Genomic DNA, 17,164 nt, shown 5'->3' with positions numbered 1-17,164 from the left:
AGCCACCAAGGAAGCTCTTTGAAAGGGTAATCTTCAATAGAAGATTACCAGAGTTAACAGCTTTCTCTCTGAGTATGCCTTTCTGAACCTTGGTGTTGTTGAACACATTTTTTTCTTTCATTAAAGCCATTTTAAATAAATTACTTGCCACATAATAAAACATAAGTCAGACACTGCCCCTATTCTTACGAACATAAAATCTACCCAGCTTACTTTACTCTTTCAGATGCACTGGGTTTCAGAGGCTCCATCATGAATACAGACGCCAAGAATAAAAGCTCATAAATACTTGGGTGTCGCAAAAGACGGAGAAGGATAGGTGTGGTGTACCTTGAGGTTGTTTTTAAGCTGGTGGGGCAGTGAAGGATTTTAAGTCAACCTAACCTAACGAAACCACAAGATTTGCAGCTTCTCAGTGAAAAGCTTCACTTTCTAGAACTCTCATTGTATCTCTTAAGTTCAGTGTTCTCAAAATCTGTGCTGTTCCCTTGCTGAAGAATTTAGATACCTATATTTAGCTACTTCCACCTCAATTGAAATATTGCTTCTAAAACTGAAATATATATTCTTCCCATTGCTTTCCATTATAATTCTCTCTCTAGTTAAGAGATTTCATACTCTTGCTCACATCTGTGGCATCACTTTACAATCTCTGCTCTTCATGTTATCCTTCATCCTCAGAATATTTCTTCTCTCCTGCTCTTACCCATATTTTATCCATCTTTCAAAGCCTAGGTCATGTCCCATGTGCTCCCTGATATCTTCTCCAAATAATTGATCCCATGTGTACTTATCTTTAGTACTAGGCAATTAGCACTTAATTATTCCTGTTTCATGCATATTAGACTGTAAGCTTTGCAACAGCAAAGAATGCAGTCCTTACAGCGTATGGTCTTCGGCTGAGGCACTCAACAAATATTTAACTGTTGTTGTGAAATGTGTGTGTTAAACATAGGCCTTGAATTTCATTAGCTTGTGACATATTTCATGTTGTGGCCTGATTTCAGCTCCGAACAGTATTCAGAGAAATTAAAGGATACTTGCATAAGTGAGAAGATATCCCATGGTCTTGGCTTGAAAGACTTAATATGCTCAAGATAGCAACACTCCTATATTGATCAACAGAGTCAGTGCGATCTCTATCAAAATGTGAGCTGGCATTTTTGCAGATAAGGACAAAATATAGGTAGAAGCAGAAAGTTTTGCTGGATATGATGATCCATCAAAAATTTGTAACAGACCACTGACTGTCTTAGAAACAAAAACAACTCAACCTGATTTTACTGTTTTTTCCTATCTTAAGTCCCTGTGAAAACAATTATTTGCTGTGACAGAGATACTTCACAATACTTTCTTGGGAAAAGGTTTCTTGGAACAAGGGTTTTTGGAGTTTTGAAAGTTAAAGTATTATCTTCAGTGAGTTCTGTGTGTCTGTATTTAGGCGAGGATTTATGTAATGGCTATTTTAGAAACCATCCTGATATGGCAGAATTTCAAAGCATTACAGAAATCAGAAAAACAAACACAGGGATCTAAATTTTCTGATTCCATGTGGCTTGTATCTGAAGAGGACGTTGCTCATGTTACCCTGACGTCTGCCTTTACATTGCATACTCTTCTCTCTGGGAGATTTGTAGCTTATTTGAATTTTGTAGCAGTAGGCTTACAAGGTGGTGACACCAAATAATATAGAAACAATAAATGCCCAAATGGGTGCTTCTGCTCTGCAGTATAGTAAGTTCCCTTCTGATATTCTCGTCTCTTATCGGTGACTATGTATATTTTATTTTTATTTTCAGATAGCAGAACAAATTGGTACAACATATCAGCTCAACAAAATTTAACTCAGTTTGTCTTTAGGCCAGGATATCAGTTGAATGGAAAAATGAGAGATCATGGATCCCGCCTTGCCTCAGACTTAAAGTATCTCAGTATTGAAGTAATAGACATTGCCGGTACTATTTTGAGGATGCTGGTTAAAGAAAGAAACAAAAAAAAAATCGAAATGTGTATTTGTAAGGTTGTAGTAAATGTCAGTTAAACTTCAGAGATTTTGTTTCATTTCCTTTCCTTTGTTTCATTTCATTATTGTTTTAAAACATCGTATTTTCTACCTTGCAATAAAGTTAGCTATATCATATAAATACTATGAATCATAAAGAAATATATATATTTCTTTAAGTTGTTTATTTTTGGCTGTGGTGGGTCTTTGTTGCTGCACGGGCTTTTCTCTAGTTGTGGCAAGTGGGGGCTACTCTCTGGTTGCAGTGCGTGGGTTTCTCACTGCAGTGGCTTCTCCTCCTCCTCTTCTTTTCTTCGCAGGCTTCAGTAGTTGTGCCCTGTGGGCTCCAGAGTGCATGATCAATAGTTGTGACACACGGGGCTTAATTGCTCTGTGGTATGTGTGATCTTCCCAGATCAGGGATCAAACCTGTGTGTCCTGCATTGGCAGGCAGATTCTTTCCACTGAGCCTCCAGGGAAGTCTCATTATATTTTTGTAAGAGTAAAATATAAAAATTAAAATGTTTTTAGATTGAATTTTTATAATAAGAATGTACAAAACAAAGTCATGAATTGGAATTTATTTAAAAAAAAATTCCACTTGTTAAAAGATCTGTAAGAGAACAAAAAGACAAGTCAGAACAGGGTAAGAAAATACTTGAAAATCATATCTAATAAAAGGTTTATATCCAGAATATATAAAGAACTTTTAAAATTTGAGAATAAGATCCATAAAGAATTTTTTACATTTTTATAGGCATTTGATTTTCAGCAGGGGTGCCAGGATAATCCTCTGGGTTGGGAAAGAATATCTTTTCAATAAGTAATGCTGGAACAAGTGGATATTCAGCATTCAAAAGAAGTGAAGTTGAACTTCTACCTCACATGATTTGTAAAAATTAATTCAAAATTAGAGACCTAAATGTTAGAGCTAAAAATTTAAAACTCTTTGCAGAAAACATAGCTATAAATCTTTGTATATTTGGACTGGGCAGTGTTTTTTTTTTGGTATAACAACAAAAGCATAAGCAACTAAGGAAAATATAGATAAATTAGACTTCATCAAAGTTAAAACCTTGTATGTTTCAAAGCATACCATGAAGAAAGTGAAAAGATGACATAGGAAGGGGAGAAAATATTTATAAACCATGTTTTTGCTAAGGGATTTACATTCTGAGCATATGCTTAACTCTTATTTATGACTGAACAATAAAAAGACAACTCAATTTTGGACAAATGTTTTGAATAGACATTTCTCCAAGAAGGTATATAAATTAACTAAAATGCACATGAAAAAGGTATTTAAAAAACGCCCATCAAAACTACAATGAGATACCTCTTCACACCCACTAGGATGGATAAAATAAAAATGATAGACCATAACAAGTGGTGTTGAGGATGTGGAAAATTTGGGGCCCTCATACACTGGTGTAGCCACAGTTTATCAGTTCCTCAAAAGGTTAAATATAGACCTAACTGTTCCACTCCTAGTCATATGAACCCTAGAAAATTGGAAGCCCAAGTCCACATAAATACCTATGTACTAATGTTCATAGAAGCGTTATTCATAGTAGCCTGTTAAAACAACCCAAATATTCGTCAGCTGGTATAAGTGTGGTATATCCATACAGTGCAATATTATTCAGCCATTAAAAGGAATGAACTGTTGACACGTGGTACAATGTGGATAAACACTGAAAACATAATTGAAAAAAGCACTCACAAAAGGCCACACTGTATGGTTCCATTTATATGAATTATCCAGAACAGACAAATCTACAGAAACTGGACAGATTCCTGTATCAAAAGCTGATGGGTAGGGAAAAAGAAGAGTGACCGCTAAGGGTATGGACTTTCTTTTTTGGGTGATGAAAATGTTCTGAAATTAGATAGCGATCCTAGCATCATTCTGTAGAATATACCAAATACCATAGAACTGTATACTTCAAAAGGATCAATCTTCTGGTGTGTGAATTATATTTCAGCAAAAATATTAACCCAGTTTTTTAAATTGGCAAAAGCTTTACATAGGTATTTTACCAAAGAAAATAAATAGATGACAGATAAGTTCATGAACCAAAACAACAGCAACCTGATCAGCCCATATTTGGCCAACACCCATATTTGGCTTGGAGAAGGCAATGGCACCCCACTCCAGTACTCTTGCCTGGAAAATCCCATGGATGGAGGAGCCTGGTGGGCTGCAGTCCATGGGGTCTTGAAGAGTTAGACATGACTGAGTGCCTTCACTTTCACTTTTCACTTTCCTGCATTGGAGAAGGCAATGGCACCCCACTCCAGTGTTCTTGCCTGGAGAATCCCAGGGACGGGGGAGCCTGGTGGACTGTCGTCTATGGGGTCACACAGAGTCGGACACGACTGAAGCGACTTAGCAGCAGCAGCTGCATATTTGACCAGAATAGCTGAAATCAAAATGAGTGACAACACCAAATTCTACTGTGGATACAGAAGAACTGGAAGCGTCGGATTTTGCTGGTGGGAATGTGAATGGATCATCTCCTTTGTCAAAGTGTTTTGCATTTTCTCATCACCTTAAACATAAAATTATTATCTCCATGTAGACATTCATGTACTATGATCAGCAACTCCATTCATAGATATATATTTTAAAAAACTTCAGTTCAGTCGTCTCCTACTCTTTGCAACCCCATGGACTGCAGCACGCCAGGCCTCCCTATCCATCATCAACTGCTGGAGTTGACTCAAACTCCGGTGTCCATTGAGTCACTGATGCCATCCAGTCATTTCATTCTCTGTCGTCCCCTTCTCCTCTCACCTTCAATCTTTCCCAGCATCAGGGTCTTTTCAAACGAGTCTGCTCTTTGCATCAGGTGGCCTAAAGATTGGAGTTTCAGCTTCAACATCAGTCCTTCCAATGAACGATCAGGACTGATTTCCTTTAGTATTGACTTGTTTGATCGCCTTGCAGTCTAAGGGACTCTCAAGAGGCTTCTCCAACACCACAGTTCAAAAGCATGAGTTCTTCAGTGCTTAGCTTTCTTTATAGTCCAGCTATCACATCCATCCATGACTACTGGAAAAACCATAGCCTTGACTAGATGGACCTTTGTTGGTAGAGTAATGTCTCTGCTTTTTAATATGCTGTCTAGATTGGACATAACTTTTCTTCCAAGGACCAAGCGTCTTTTTATTTCATGGCTGCAGTCACCATCTGCAGTGATTTTGGAGCTCCCTAAAATAAAGTCTGCCACTGTTTCCACTGTTTCTCCATCTGTTTGCCATGAAGTGATGAGCCCGGATGCCATGGTCTTTGTTTTCTGAATGTTGAGCTTTAAGCCAACTTTTTCACTCTCCTCTTTCACTTTCGTCAAGAGGCTCTTTAGTTCTTCTTCACTTTCTGCCATAAGGGTGGTGTCATCTGCGTATCTGAGGTTATTGATATTTCTCCCAGCAATCTTGATTCCAGCTTGTGCTTCATCCAGCCCAGTGTTTCTCATGATGTACTCTGCATGTAAGTTAAATAAGTAGGGTGACAATATACAGCCTTGATGTACTCCTTTTCCTATTTGGAACCCGTCTGTTGTTCCATGTCCAGGTCTAACTATTGCTTCCTGATCTGCACATAGGTTTCTCAAGAGGCAGGTCAGGTGATCTGGTATTCCCATCTCTTTCAGAATTTTCCACAGTTTATTGTGATGCACACAGTAAAAGGCTTTGGCATAGTCAATAAAGCAGAAATAGATGTTTTTCTGGAACTCTTTTGCTTCTTTGATGATCTAGCAGATGTTGGCAGTTTGATCTCTGTTTCCTCTGCCTTTTTTAAAACCAGCTTGAACATCTGGAAGTTCACAGTTCATGTATTGTTGAAGCCTGGCTTGGAGAATTTTGAGCATTACTTTACTAGCGTGTGAGATGAGTGCAATTGTGCGGTAGTTTGAGCATTCTTTGGCATTGCCTTTCTTAGGGATTGAAATGAAAACTGACCTTTTCCATTCCTGTGGCCACTGCTGAGTTTTCCAGATTTGCTGGCATATTGAGTGCAGCACTTTCACACCATCATCTTTCAGGATTTGAAATAGCTGGAATTCCATCACTTCCACTAGCTTTGTTCTTAGTGCTGCCTCCTAAGGCCCACTTGACTTCACATTCCGGGATGTCAGGCTCTAGGTGATTATCTGGGTCGTGAAGATCTTCTTTGTACAGTTCTTGTGTGTATTCTTGCCACCTCTTCTTAATATCTTCTGCTTCTGTTAGGTCCATACCATTTCTGTCCTTTATTGTGCCCATCTTTGCATGAAATGTTCCCTTGGTATCTCTTATTTTGTTGAAGAGATCTCTAGTCTTTCCCATTCTGTTGTTTCCCTCTATTTCTTTGTGCACTGATCGCTGAGGAAGGCTTTCTTATCTCTCCTTGCTATTCTTTGGAACTCTGCATTCAAATGGGTATATCTTTCCTTTTCTCCTTTGAATGTAATAAAGCTTACATTCATACAAAAACTTGTGCAGAAATGTTTATGGCAGCTTTATTTGTAATAACCAAAGCTGGAAACAAATGTCCTTTTGCCAATGACTGGATAAACAAACTGTAGTACTTCCATACAATGAGATTATATTCGGAAATAAAAAGGAAGGAATTGATACCTGTAGGAAAATGTAGAGTGATTGAATCTCAGATGCTTACTGGCAAGTGAAAGAGGTAAGACTCAGTGTGGTACATCATTCATAGAACATTCTGGAAAATGCAAAGCCATGGAATGGGAGAAAAGGTAAGTACCTAAGAGGAATTTTGCTTATTGGTGAGATGAGAGTAATGTCTCTCTATGCAGATCAGATTTTATTTCAGTTTGTTTTTCCTGGTTGTTAGTGAGCCATAGTTCTTATTCTTTTTATTTTTTTATATTAATGTGGTCATAAAATAAAGGGTTGATTCATAATTTTTAATTTTATGGTGGGTAGTGGTACATTTTTGGAGGCAGGCAATGTTTTTGCTTGTTGATTTTGGTCAGTTTCATCCTGTGTCTCTCATGGTATTCTCTGTGGATATACATCCTTATGTCTCATGTTTCTTCTGCCCTCTGGAGGCTTTGTAGGTTGCCATGGCTGGAATATTCTTCCCCTCTGACTCCCTAGCTTGTTTAAGGAAACGTTCCATGCTTCCTTTAGACTAATTTAGACCTTTTCATTTTTTTTTCTCTTACTATCTTATATTTCTTTGTAACACCACAAAATTCAGTTTTATACCAATTATTTGTATAACCATTTAACATCTATCCAATTCTGTATCCTCCAAACCTCCATCCTCAAAGACTATAGTCTCTGTTCATAGTCAGGTCATGTTTGGTATTACCAGAGTCCTTTTTTTTTTCCCCTTCCATAGAGTCTTGATTCTTTTAGAATCATGTCTGCCTTTGATAATTTTCTTAAAATATTAGTGGAGCCAGTGTAAATCCTGTCAGAGAAGGAAACTTCTCTTGGTGATGCTTTTCTTTCTTTTTTCTCTTTATAGGGAAGCTCAACAGCCAAGACTCCTACAATAATTTTGCCAACAACAACCCTGGCAACCCTCGACTCTCTCCTCTTCCCAGCCTGATGGTGTTGATGCCTCTCGCCCAAATCAAGCAGCCAATGACACTTGGTACCATCACCAAACGAACAGGGTAAGGCCTCAGGCTTGATACTTTTTAAATAGCTATTTTAGAGGATTAAATACATAAAAATAAAGCATACTTTTTCTTTGGGTGGTTTTGATTATGTTCTTTATTCCCAGCCCACATGAGGCTTAATGTCAGCTGATTAAGTCCAAAGTATAGAACGTGTGCAAACACGTTCATGCACAAGCATGTACACACACGCTCATAGAGAAAAACAAAGCAGCAACAAGTTGTGGGAACTCGTATTGGCTAATGAAAACCAGATCCATCTCCTCAATCTTGTAGTTCCTGCCTTGTGGCTTTGTCCGAAAGTAGTACAGTTTCATTTTCTTGATTTTGTGGACATGATTTGGATTTATAATGGCCCCCAAATTTTGACTAAGGAGAGAGAACTTAATATGACAACCGTGCTTCTGATACTTTGAAAAAGCATCTATATCGAGGTACCACTTACATATAATAATCTGTCATTATTGTTGTGCTAGGTGGTAAAGTGCTGACATGAGATACTTTTGTAAGAAGAAATACTCATTCTCAAGGACCAGGCCTTTGAGCTCCAGATTTCACTGTGACACTGAAATTGACCCTCTGACTAGTGGAGTGGTGTTTTCCTATAAAGTGATCCTATTTTGAATGTAGAAATTGAGTTTGTGTTATATTAAGGGGGAAAAAAAAGAAGCTGGGAAACAGCAAACCTAGCTCCAAAATCTGACATCTTGTGATACAAATCATTTGGCTATATTTTTAAAACTTGATTTCAGCTTTTTAACCCTTCAGTAGTAGCTTAAGTAGAATTTTTACTTCCCTTTCCTCTTTTAGTTTCTTTATTTTAAAATAAATAAGAGTGACTACGAATAGTAAAGGGGTTACGAACTTAAATTTACAGATAGCTGGCTTTTTTCTTTGGATAATGATACATTTCTGGGATATAGAATCAAACAAAAATGAGACTAAATCTTGAATCATAATCTTAGTATTTTTTCATTCACAGACGTCAGTATATAATTGTAACTTTTTTGGTCTGTCTTTCCTGAATATAAGTGAAAGAACACTCAAAATTGTTCCTCATGATTTTAATTTTATTTCTAAGATGGTGACTAAAGTTCTGTGCCTGAAATTGTGTGATGTTGGAATTTAATTCAAACTATTTGTGGGGAGGATTAGCAAATGAGTTTTCTGGGGGCTTCCCTGGTGGCTCAGATGGTAAAGAATCCACCTGCAGTACAGGAGACCCAAGTTTGATCCCTGGGTTAGGAAGATCCCCTGGAGAAGGGAATGGCTACCCACTCCAATATTCTTGCCTGGAGAATTCCATGGACAGAGAAGCCTGGTGGGCTCTAGGGGGTCTCATAGAGTTGGTCCGTTGGGACTCATAGAGTTGGTTATGACTGAGTGACTAATACACACTTAGAAAGTGAGTTTACTTTTGCATATATTTGAAACTTTCCATGATAAAAAGATAAACTCCATCACACGTCTTTTACTCTCTCTCTTGCTATTCTTTCTGTGTGTCCTTAGATGGGTAGAAACTATTTATCATCTAGTCTCTTCCTAAGCTACCATACTGTATGAACTTAGATAACTTTTATGTTTCCTTTTCTTTTTAAAAACTTGATTATAGTTCTTAGATTTTTTAGAGCATGTGTATTGTGTTCCTTGTATCCTAGATAATTTAATAATTATTAATGAATTAAGTGATAGGAATTTAATTGTGTGCTTTGAAATTAGTATTAGTTTAAGGTACATGTATCATATTTTTTGTTGGGCTTTTATCTCAGTTCTTAAACCCTTTTATTTTTGCCAAATTTTAAAATTCTTTTTAGCATGTCCTTTCTTATAGTGTTTAGAGAGAAAAATTAATATTTGTCCCATAATGAGTACTTGCCTTTTAATTTCCAAAATTTTGATAGAGATTCATTTAGACTTACTGGGGAAAAAAATGTTATTAGACCCGTAAAAGGAATTCCTGGGGAGGGATGTGGGAGGGAGAGTCAGGTTGGAGGGACACATATGCAACCGAGGGTGATTCATGTTGATGTATGGCAAAAACCACCACAATATTGTAAAAAAAGTATCTTCCAATTAAGATAAATCAATTATTTTAATAAAAAAGGGAATTGCTGCATGCCCAGATTTTCTAAATGTTAACAGTTTAATGAATTTGCCTTATTTATCTTTTCTCACTCCATACACACGCACTCACATACATATACATCCACCAAAAACTCATTTTATTAGGTTTTTTCTTCCATATGCCTGTTGTCTATAATGAATTCTTTACTTGTGGCAGAGCTTTAGTGCTCCGTAAATTACCCCATCCACTCTTTTTTTTCCCCTCCCCTCCTACTATTCTTTTTTCCTCTTCCTACTAACACAGATTACCATGACAAAAAACACTTTGATGATAGTATTCATAACTTATGCAGGTCACTGCTAGATTATAAGACCTAATACTCTTAAACCATTTTCTGAAGGGTTTGTTGACTGTATTCAGAAATTGCTATTGTGACATTACTTATAGTTCTTTGTTGTTCAGTCTTTAAGTCATGTCCGACTCTTTGCGACCCCATGGGCTGCAGCATGCCAGGCTTCCCTGCCCTTGTCTGTATAATTCTTACAGTACTGTTTGGTCATAGAATTTTCAGAGTGTAGTTTGTGGTTTTACTGTCTCAACACTTAGCATTTTCATTGACATACATGTATTTTGACTAACCAAAAGTAGTACTTGTTTTGGGAGAGTAAGCTAGTCCTTGAATTTCCATTTTTGACATAAGGTGATTTGAAGCACATCCCAAAGCACATCCCAAAGCACATCTAATGGTTTGAATCATTAGATTTCTCCCGTTAGATTTTATGATTTACATTAATTTCATTTTTATTTAAAATTTTTTTTTTTTTTTTACTCTGACCAGTTCTTAAGCCAGAGAAGGCAGTGGCACCCCACTCCAGTACTCTTGCCTGGAGAATCCCAGGGACGGGGAGCCTGGTGGGCTGCCGTCTATGGGGTCGCACAGAGTCAGACACGACTGAAGTGACTTAGCAGCAGCAGCAGCAGTTCTTAAGCTGCAGTTAGCTCACTTGCATTATTTCCATCAAGTTTTATTGTGTTTCCTGAGGATTTTGATTACCACATTAAGGTCACCAGAGTGATGAGCAAATAGTCTTTTAATTTTCCAGGTCATTGTGGAAATCCTAATTTACTCTAACTTTGCTTCAATGAAATGCGTTCTCTAGCATTTAAAAAATAAAGCTTATAGATATATTTGACATTAATTATGTAGAAAGAGAACACAGAGCTGACTCATTTATAGGCATTAAGTTCCAATACACCTAATATTATATCTAGTTACAAATGTATATTCCATGTCCTAGATATTTGCCATAATGGCATAAAATAAATATTAAAAAATACATTCTAGCATAGAGATTTCCAAGGATTGCTTAGGATCCTATATTTAAATAACCAAATTTAGATGGAAACCTCAACCCAAACCTTCAGGGGATAGACGTGTGCTTACCACGCTTCACATCTGCCCCCTTATTTATAGAAAGATACATCCCTGAAAGCCTGTGCAGTGTCAGGGACCATCTGTCTTACTCAAAGACATTTGCAAGGCCAGTAGAACTGCAAATGGCAGAAGACAGATGTATTTACACCTTCATGTTCTGTACCTTGAAGCAGCACTGGGAGGAAATAAGGCCTATTTTGGCAACAGCTGTTGCTCAGCCCAACTGCGGTATACGCTGATGAAGGCGAAAGATGTGCTAGGAATTATTCGGTTTAATAGCCGCTCATTCAAACAAAACCCATTTCTTCCAGTCTAAGACTAGAGGATTGGAAAGGCCTCCATCCTGTTTTTATCATGTGTAAATCAGCATAGGTCTCATCTTTTAAAAGTGAAAGTGGGTGCCAAGGGATCGCTCCTTGTTTTGGAGTGTAAATTTTTTGTAGTAGGAACGAAGCAATAGCTCATAGATGTTTGACTGAATTAATGGATCAAATACGTGATGAAGGGTTTTTTTAAATGCTTTCTATGTAAAAACTTACTAAACAGACAATTTTTCATCAGTATGCTTAATTTTACATACATTAAATCTAAAATTATTGACACATACATCATTTTGTGGGCACAAGCAGGGAACAGGACATTTCAAAAAGTGGTCAGAGAGATTTTCCTGGTAGTCCAGTGGCTAAGACTCCACATTCCCAGTGCAGGGGCCTGGGTTGGATCCCTAGTCAGGGAACTAAATCCCACATGCTGCAACCAAGAGTTCACAAGCCACAACTAAAGATCCTGCGTTCTGCAACCAAGATCGAAGATCTCAGATGCCTCAACTAGACCCTGCACAGCCAAATAAATAAACAAATACATTTTTTTTAAGTGGTCTTAGTAATTTCATGGGAATAAAAAATATAGAAATTGGGAATGAAGTTACTTCTTGCCCTTCACTAGCTGACATGTTTAGTGAAGTAACCTGATACGATTTGTTGTCTTTCACTGGTTTTCTTAAATCGAGCAGCTTCCTGCTACTTCCTCTCTCCACCATGTTTGTATGTATTCATTTTTTTGTGAACAGTTTGAGCTAGGTATTAGGAACCTTGGGCCTGACTCTGGAGAGGTAGCCTAGGGAATATAGTGAAAGAATATCATCTTAGGAGTCTGAAGCTCCATCTTCTTATCTTGGTTCTGCCATTTCCAGTGTGCCTACGTAATTTCGTCATCCGAGGTATATTTGTATGTATGGATTGTAACCTGTCAGCCTTACAGTGTATGAGTTTCCAACAGGTGCTCTATTAAGTACTTTCTAAGCCTCATTCATTGCTGTTCCCTAGGCCAGTGCTTCACAGGAGCTCCATTTAGGAAACATAGATGATTGTTCTTCTTTAGAAATGGAAGCATTTAATAGCATTTATTTGATTGTCTCTAGTTGAAATCTGTAGACCAAATCTGCCATCAGAGTTTGCTAAGTGAATAACTGACATTGGCATATAGTCCTTGAGGAAGGTTTGTTCCTCTTTCTAATTCACTTTGGTCTGCCTTGGCTTATTTAGACACTTTGACCTAAGCCTCAAATCTTATAGGTGAAGTCTGAAGAATTAAATGGGAAAGATTTGGAAAAAGACACCCCTCCACCCCCCGCCCAGTTACAGTGGTGGTGGTTTTTCAGTCACTAAGTTGTGTCCCACACAAAAAGAGTGATGGTCAACTCTGTGACCCAGTGGACTGCAACACGCCAGGCTCCCCTGTCCTTGACTATCTCCCAGAGTTTGCTCAAACTTGTATTCACTGAGTTGGTGATGCTGTCTAACCATCTGATTCTCTGGCGCCCTCTTCTCCTGTTGCGTTCAGTTTTTCCCAGCATCAGGATGTGTTCCAATGAGTTGGCTCTTTGCATCAGGTGGCCAAAGTAATGGAACTTCAGCATCAGTATCAGTCCTTCCAATGAACATTCAGGGTTGATTTCCTTTAGGATTGACTGGTTTGATCTCCTTGTAGTCCAGATGGTAATTCTCCACTTCCTAGTCCTGTCTTATCTATGTATTATTTCTTGATAACTAAGCTATAAATGTTTCATTCCAGATATAAAATAACTAGCAATGTATATTTTCATTAGGATGGATATTTCTACATGTGCAATATACATGCACAGTTTGAGTTTCCAGTTTTTGTACTAAGTCAGTAGAGTACTTAAGCCATTCCATACTTTGTTCCCTTTTACCATAAATCTGTTAATTTTGGGGAGTGGGAATAGGGAGGAGATTACGTCTCCTGTATAATGTATTACAAGTCAGCAAGCATTATTTTCTATGGAAATTTGGAAATCTGTGTGTGCTATTCTAGTCTCTCTTCTGCCACATCTGGCGGAAATTGAACAAGAGAGTTTTTTTCTGATGAAAATCTTGAGCTTGTAGTTTAAATTTGCATGTTGAATATATCTCAGATTAGAAAATTCACCTGGATATTTCAGCTTGAATTTGCCTTCAGAACAATAATTTGAGAACCAGTAGTGCCATAGGTCTCTTTAGTAGTTAAATTAATGAAAAACTTAGAGTAATACTTGAAAATTATATGAGGACTAACTTGCTTGTATGCACATGGGGAATGTGAGTCCATCAAAGTTACTGTTTAACACGAGGGGGTGTAGGGTGTAGCACAGTCATTGGGGTTCCTGGAATGTGGTGTTAAGACTATATGGCTTTTCTTTACTATTTTACAGATAGTGTTGTACAGCCCTTTCTCTGTTCAGTATGTTTAATATTTATATGGGCTCATTCTTATGTCTGTTAAGTGACAGTGCTTGAATTCTCATAGGACATGATTAGTTGGAAAATGGAACTTTCAGAATTTTTTGTTTGTTTTTAATTGGAGAATAATTGCTTTACATTGTTGTGTTAGTTTCTGTTGTACAACAGTGTCAATCAGCTATAAGTATACATATATATATGGGGAGATATATCTATCTATCTCCCCTCTCTCTTGAGTTCCCTTCCACTCCCCCCATCCCACATGTCTAGGTCGTCACAGAGCACAGAGCACCAAGCTGAGCTCCCTGTGTTGTATAGCAAGTTCCCACTAGCTGTCTCTTTTACACATGGTAGTGTATATGTCACTGCTTCTCTCTCAATTCATCCCACCCTCTCCTTTCTTTGCTGTTTTTTAGATGCCAACTATTCTTTAACTCTGAAGATGGTGAAATCTAATTATTATTACTGCCTTTTAGCAGCAGAGTCAGGTTATAAAGGGTTTTACCATGTTCAAATAAAATCTGATTTTATTTTCCTCTTAACATTTGAACAGTCTTTTTATTAGTCTTATTTTCAGCTAGGAAGACCAAAGCTTATGTGGTACTGTGTGGCCTTTAAAAAAATGAATCAGAGTTTAAAGAGTTGCATAGTATTAATGATTTGATATGGGACCTCCCAGGTAGCACTAGTGGTAAAGAAACCCACCTGCCAGTTCAGGGGACATAAAAGACATGGGTTCGATCCCTGGGTTGGGAAGATCCCCTGGAGGAGGGCACAGCAACCCACTCCAGTATTCTTGCCTGGAGACTCCCATGGACAGAGGAGCCTGGCGGGCTACAGTCCATAGGGTCAAAAAGAATTGGACACAATTGAAGTGACTTAGCATGCAGGCACACAGTGATTTGATATATAGTACAATTCTTTCTTGTCTTCTGAGAATCTCCAGAAGAAACACTTTGAGAACCAGTGGCAGTGTCAGTTAATGCTGGACTGGTGTTTCTGATTTGTAGTCTCTTGGCCAACCCTGATGTTTTCCAATCAGAATTCAGCTTCAGCAGGACATAATCATGACTAAGTGGATAGTTTTATATGGATTGCTCAGCCTGCTGAAACTTATTAGTGTTTGGAAATATACACATTCTTAACACCTGAATATGATAATTGGAGTTGCATTTGTTAACGCAGACCATTTTAATTCAGCATACACTCTGCCTCACGTGCCGTTTTCCTCCTTCAAACCACCCCTTGTAAAACTACAGCTGCGGGATTTTGGAGGGGAAAGCCATAGGTGAAGACAGCTGGATCATGGACTTGGCCTTTGTGACTTTTTATTTTCATTCTTTCACTACTGAGAAAAGATGAGGCGGGCACATTTCAAAAGAACAGCTGACACTCCCCATACCAAGTCAGTGATCACATCAGTCACTCTAATTCTTTGGTGTTTATGGGTCTTCTTTTCCATGTATGTGGCGGAGATCCCGTTTGTAGGAGCAGCTAAGAAGTGGGTGAGTATAGACTGGGATCATGCCAGAAAGGAGGCCTCACCTGTTTCCCCCTTCCCCTGTCTTCTCCTTGAGCTGGGCCAGTCTCTAGATTCTTCTTTGGCCAAAGAAGGATGACTTCTAATGCATCCAGCTGAATTATACTGTGAACAGTGAGAGCCGTGTTGTGTTTAAGCTTGACCATGCTGCTGTTCACTGCATGCCTGCTCACTGCAGTGTCTAGAGAGTGAGAGTTAACAGTGCGTTTGGGGATTGTGAAGTTGTGGAAATCTTCTTGTTGGTAACATGCTGCTATTGCCTCGGAAGGAGAATCTAGCAGTTTTTTTTTTTTAAGTGTTTAATTTGTTCGGCTAATGTTACTTTTTATACATAAGGAAATTTAAACTTGGTAAAAAGTATTTACTGGTTCTGTAGGTGGGACATAAGCTGGTCTTTTGAACTGTAGAAACTTAAAGTTTCGTTTCATTTTTGTTTATTTGGTTTTGGGGGTCACTCAGAAGCCATTTAAGGCATAAAGGACCAAGATAAAACTTGCAAATTATTTGCAATGAATCAGCATTATTCTGATGTTTGGTTTTTTTTTTTTTTTTAACTTTTTATTTTATATCGGAGTATGCTGCTGCTGCTGCTAAGTCGCTTCAGTCGTGTCCGACTCTGTGCGACCCCATAGACGGCAGCCCACCAGGCTCCCCCGTCCCTGGGATTCTCCAGGCAAGAACACTGGAGTGGGTTGCCATTTCTTTCTCCAGTGCATGAGAGTGAAAAGTGAAAGTGAAGTCGCTCAGTCGTGTCCGACTCTTAGCGACCCCATGGACTGCAGCCTACCAGGCTCCTCCGTCCATGGGATTTTCCAGGCAAGAGTACTGAAGTGGGGTGCCATTGCCTTCTCCAATATTGGAGTATAGCTGATTAACAATGTTGTAATAGTTTCAGGTGGACAGCAAAAGCACTTAGCCATACATATACATGTATCGATTTTCCCCCAAACTCCCCTCCCTTCCAGGCTGCCTCTTAACATTGAGCAGGCATAGTTAGGGAGTTTGGGGTGGACCTGTATACACTGCTGTATTTAAAATGGATAACCAGGTTCCAATGGGAACCCTGTATTCTGATATTTGGAATGAGATGGGAGACTTATCCAGCTTCTATACAATGTATGGGAAAGAGCAACTCATGCCCAGACATTCCAGATCACAAAGGCTTCTGTCAGAATTGTTTGGACTGTTTGATTAATTCAGATGTCTGCCTAACGAAGAAAATGAAAAGAAGTTGGGTAGTATGTGTCAACAATAACTTCTTATTTAGGCAGTATCTTAGGGGCTTCCCTCATCACTCAGTTGGTAAAGAATCCACCTGCAATGCAGGAGACCCCAGTTCGATTCCTGGATCGGGAAGATCCACTGGAGGAGGGATGGGCTACCCACTCCGGTATTCTTGGGCTTCCCTTGTGGCTCAGCTGGTAAAGAATCTGCCTGCAATGCAGCAGACCTGGGTTCGGAAGACCTCTGAGTTAGGAAGATCCCCTGGAGAAGGGAAAGGCTATCCACTCCAGTATTCTGGCCTGGAGAATTCCATGGACTGTATAGTCCGTGGGGTGGCAGAGTTGGACACGACTGAGCAACTTTCACTTTCACTTGTGGGCATGTGGAAATGTTTTGAACCTTCCGTTTTCTGATCGTTATTTCATGGCATCACAGTGCCACTGAGAGATTGGTGTCTTCACATGGTCACAGTTATTTAAATTGGTGTTGGTCAAAATACAAGATGAGTTCCATTAACA

At 38.6% G+C, this 17,164-nt stretch overlaps 1 protein-coding gene across 10 annotated transcripts in view; it reads left to right on the top strand.

Moving 5' to 3' along the window:
- The window catches only part of BCAS3 (BCAS3 microtubule associated cell migration factor), a 590,167-nt gene that overhangs the window by 238,811 nt on the left and 334,192 nt on the right, over nt 1-17,164 (top strand). For all 10 annotated transcript variants that reach the window (XM_061390224.1, XM_061390222.1, XM_061390227.1 and 7 more), the window contains exon 16: nt 7,491-7,641. In XM_061390224.1, coding sequence (XP_061246208.1) covers nt 7,491-7,641 — 151 coding nt within the window. The remainder of the gene's footprint in view (nt 1-7,490; nt 7,642-17,164) is intronic.

This window comes from Bos javanicus, chromosome 19, assembly GCF_032452875.1.
Source record: "Bos javanicus breed banteng chromosome 19, ARS-OSU_banteng_1.0, whole genome shotgun sequence".
NCBI lineage: Eukaryota > Metazoa > Chordata > Mammalia > Artiodactyla > Bovidae > Bos > Bos javanicus.
This window is presented reverse-complemented; position numbering and strand designations above follow the sequence as displayed.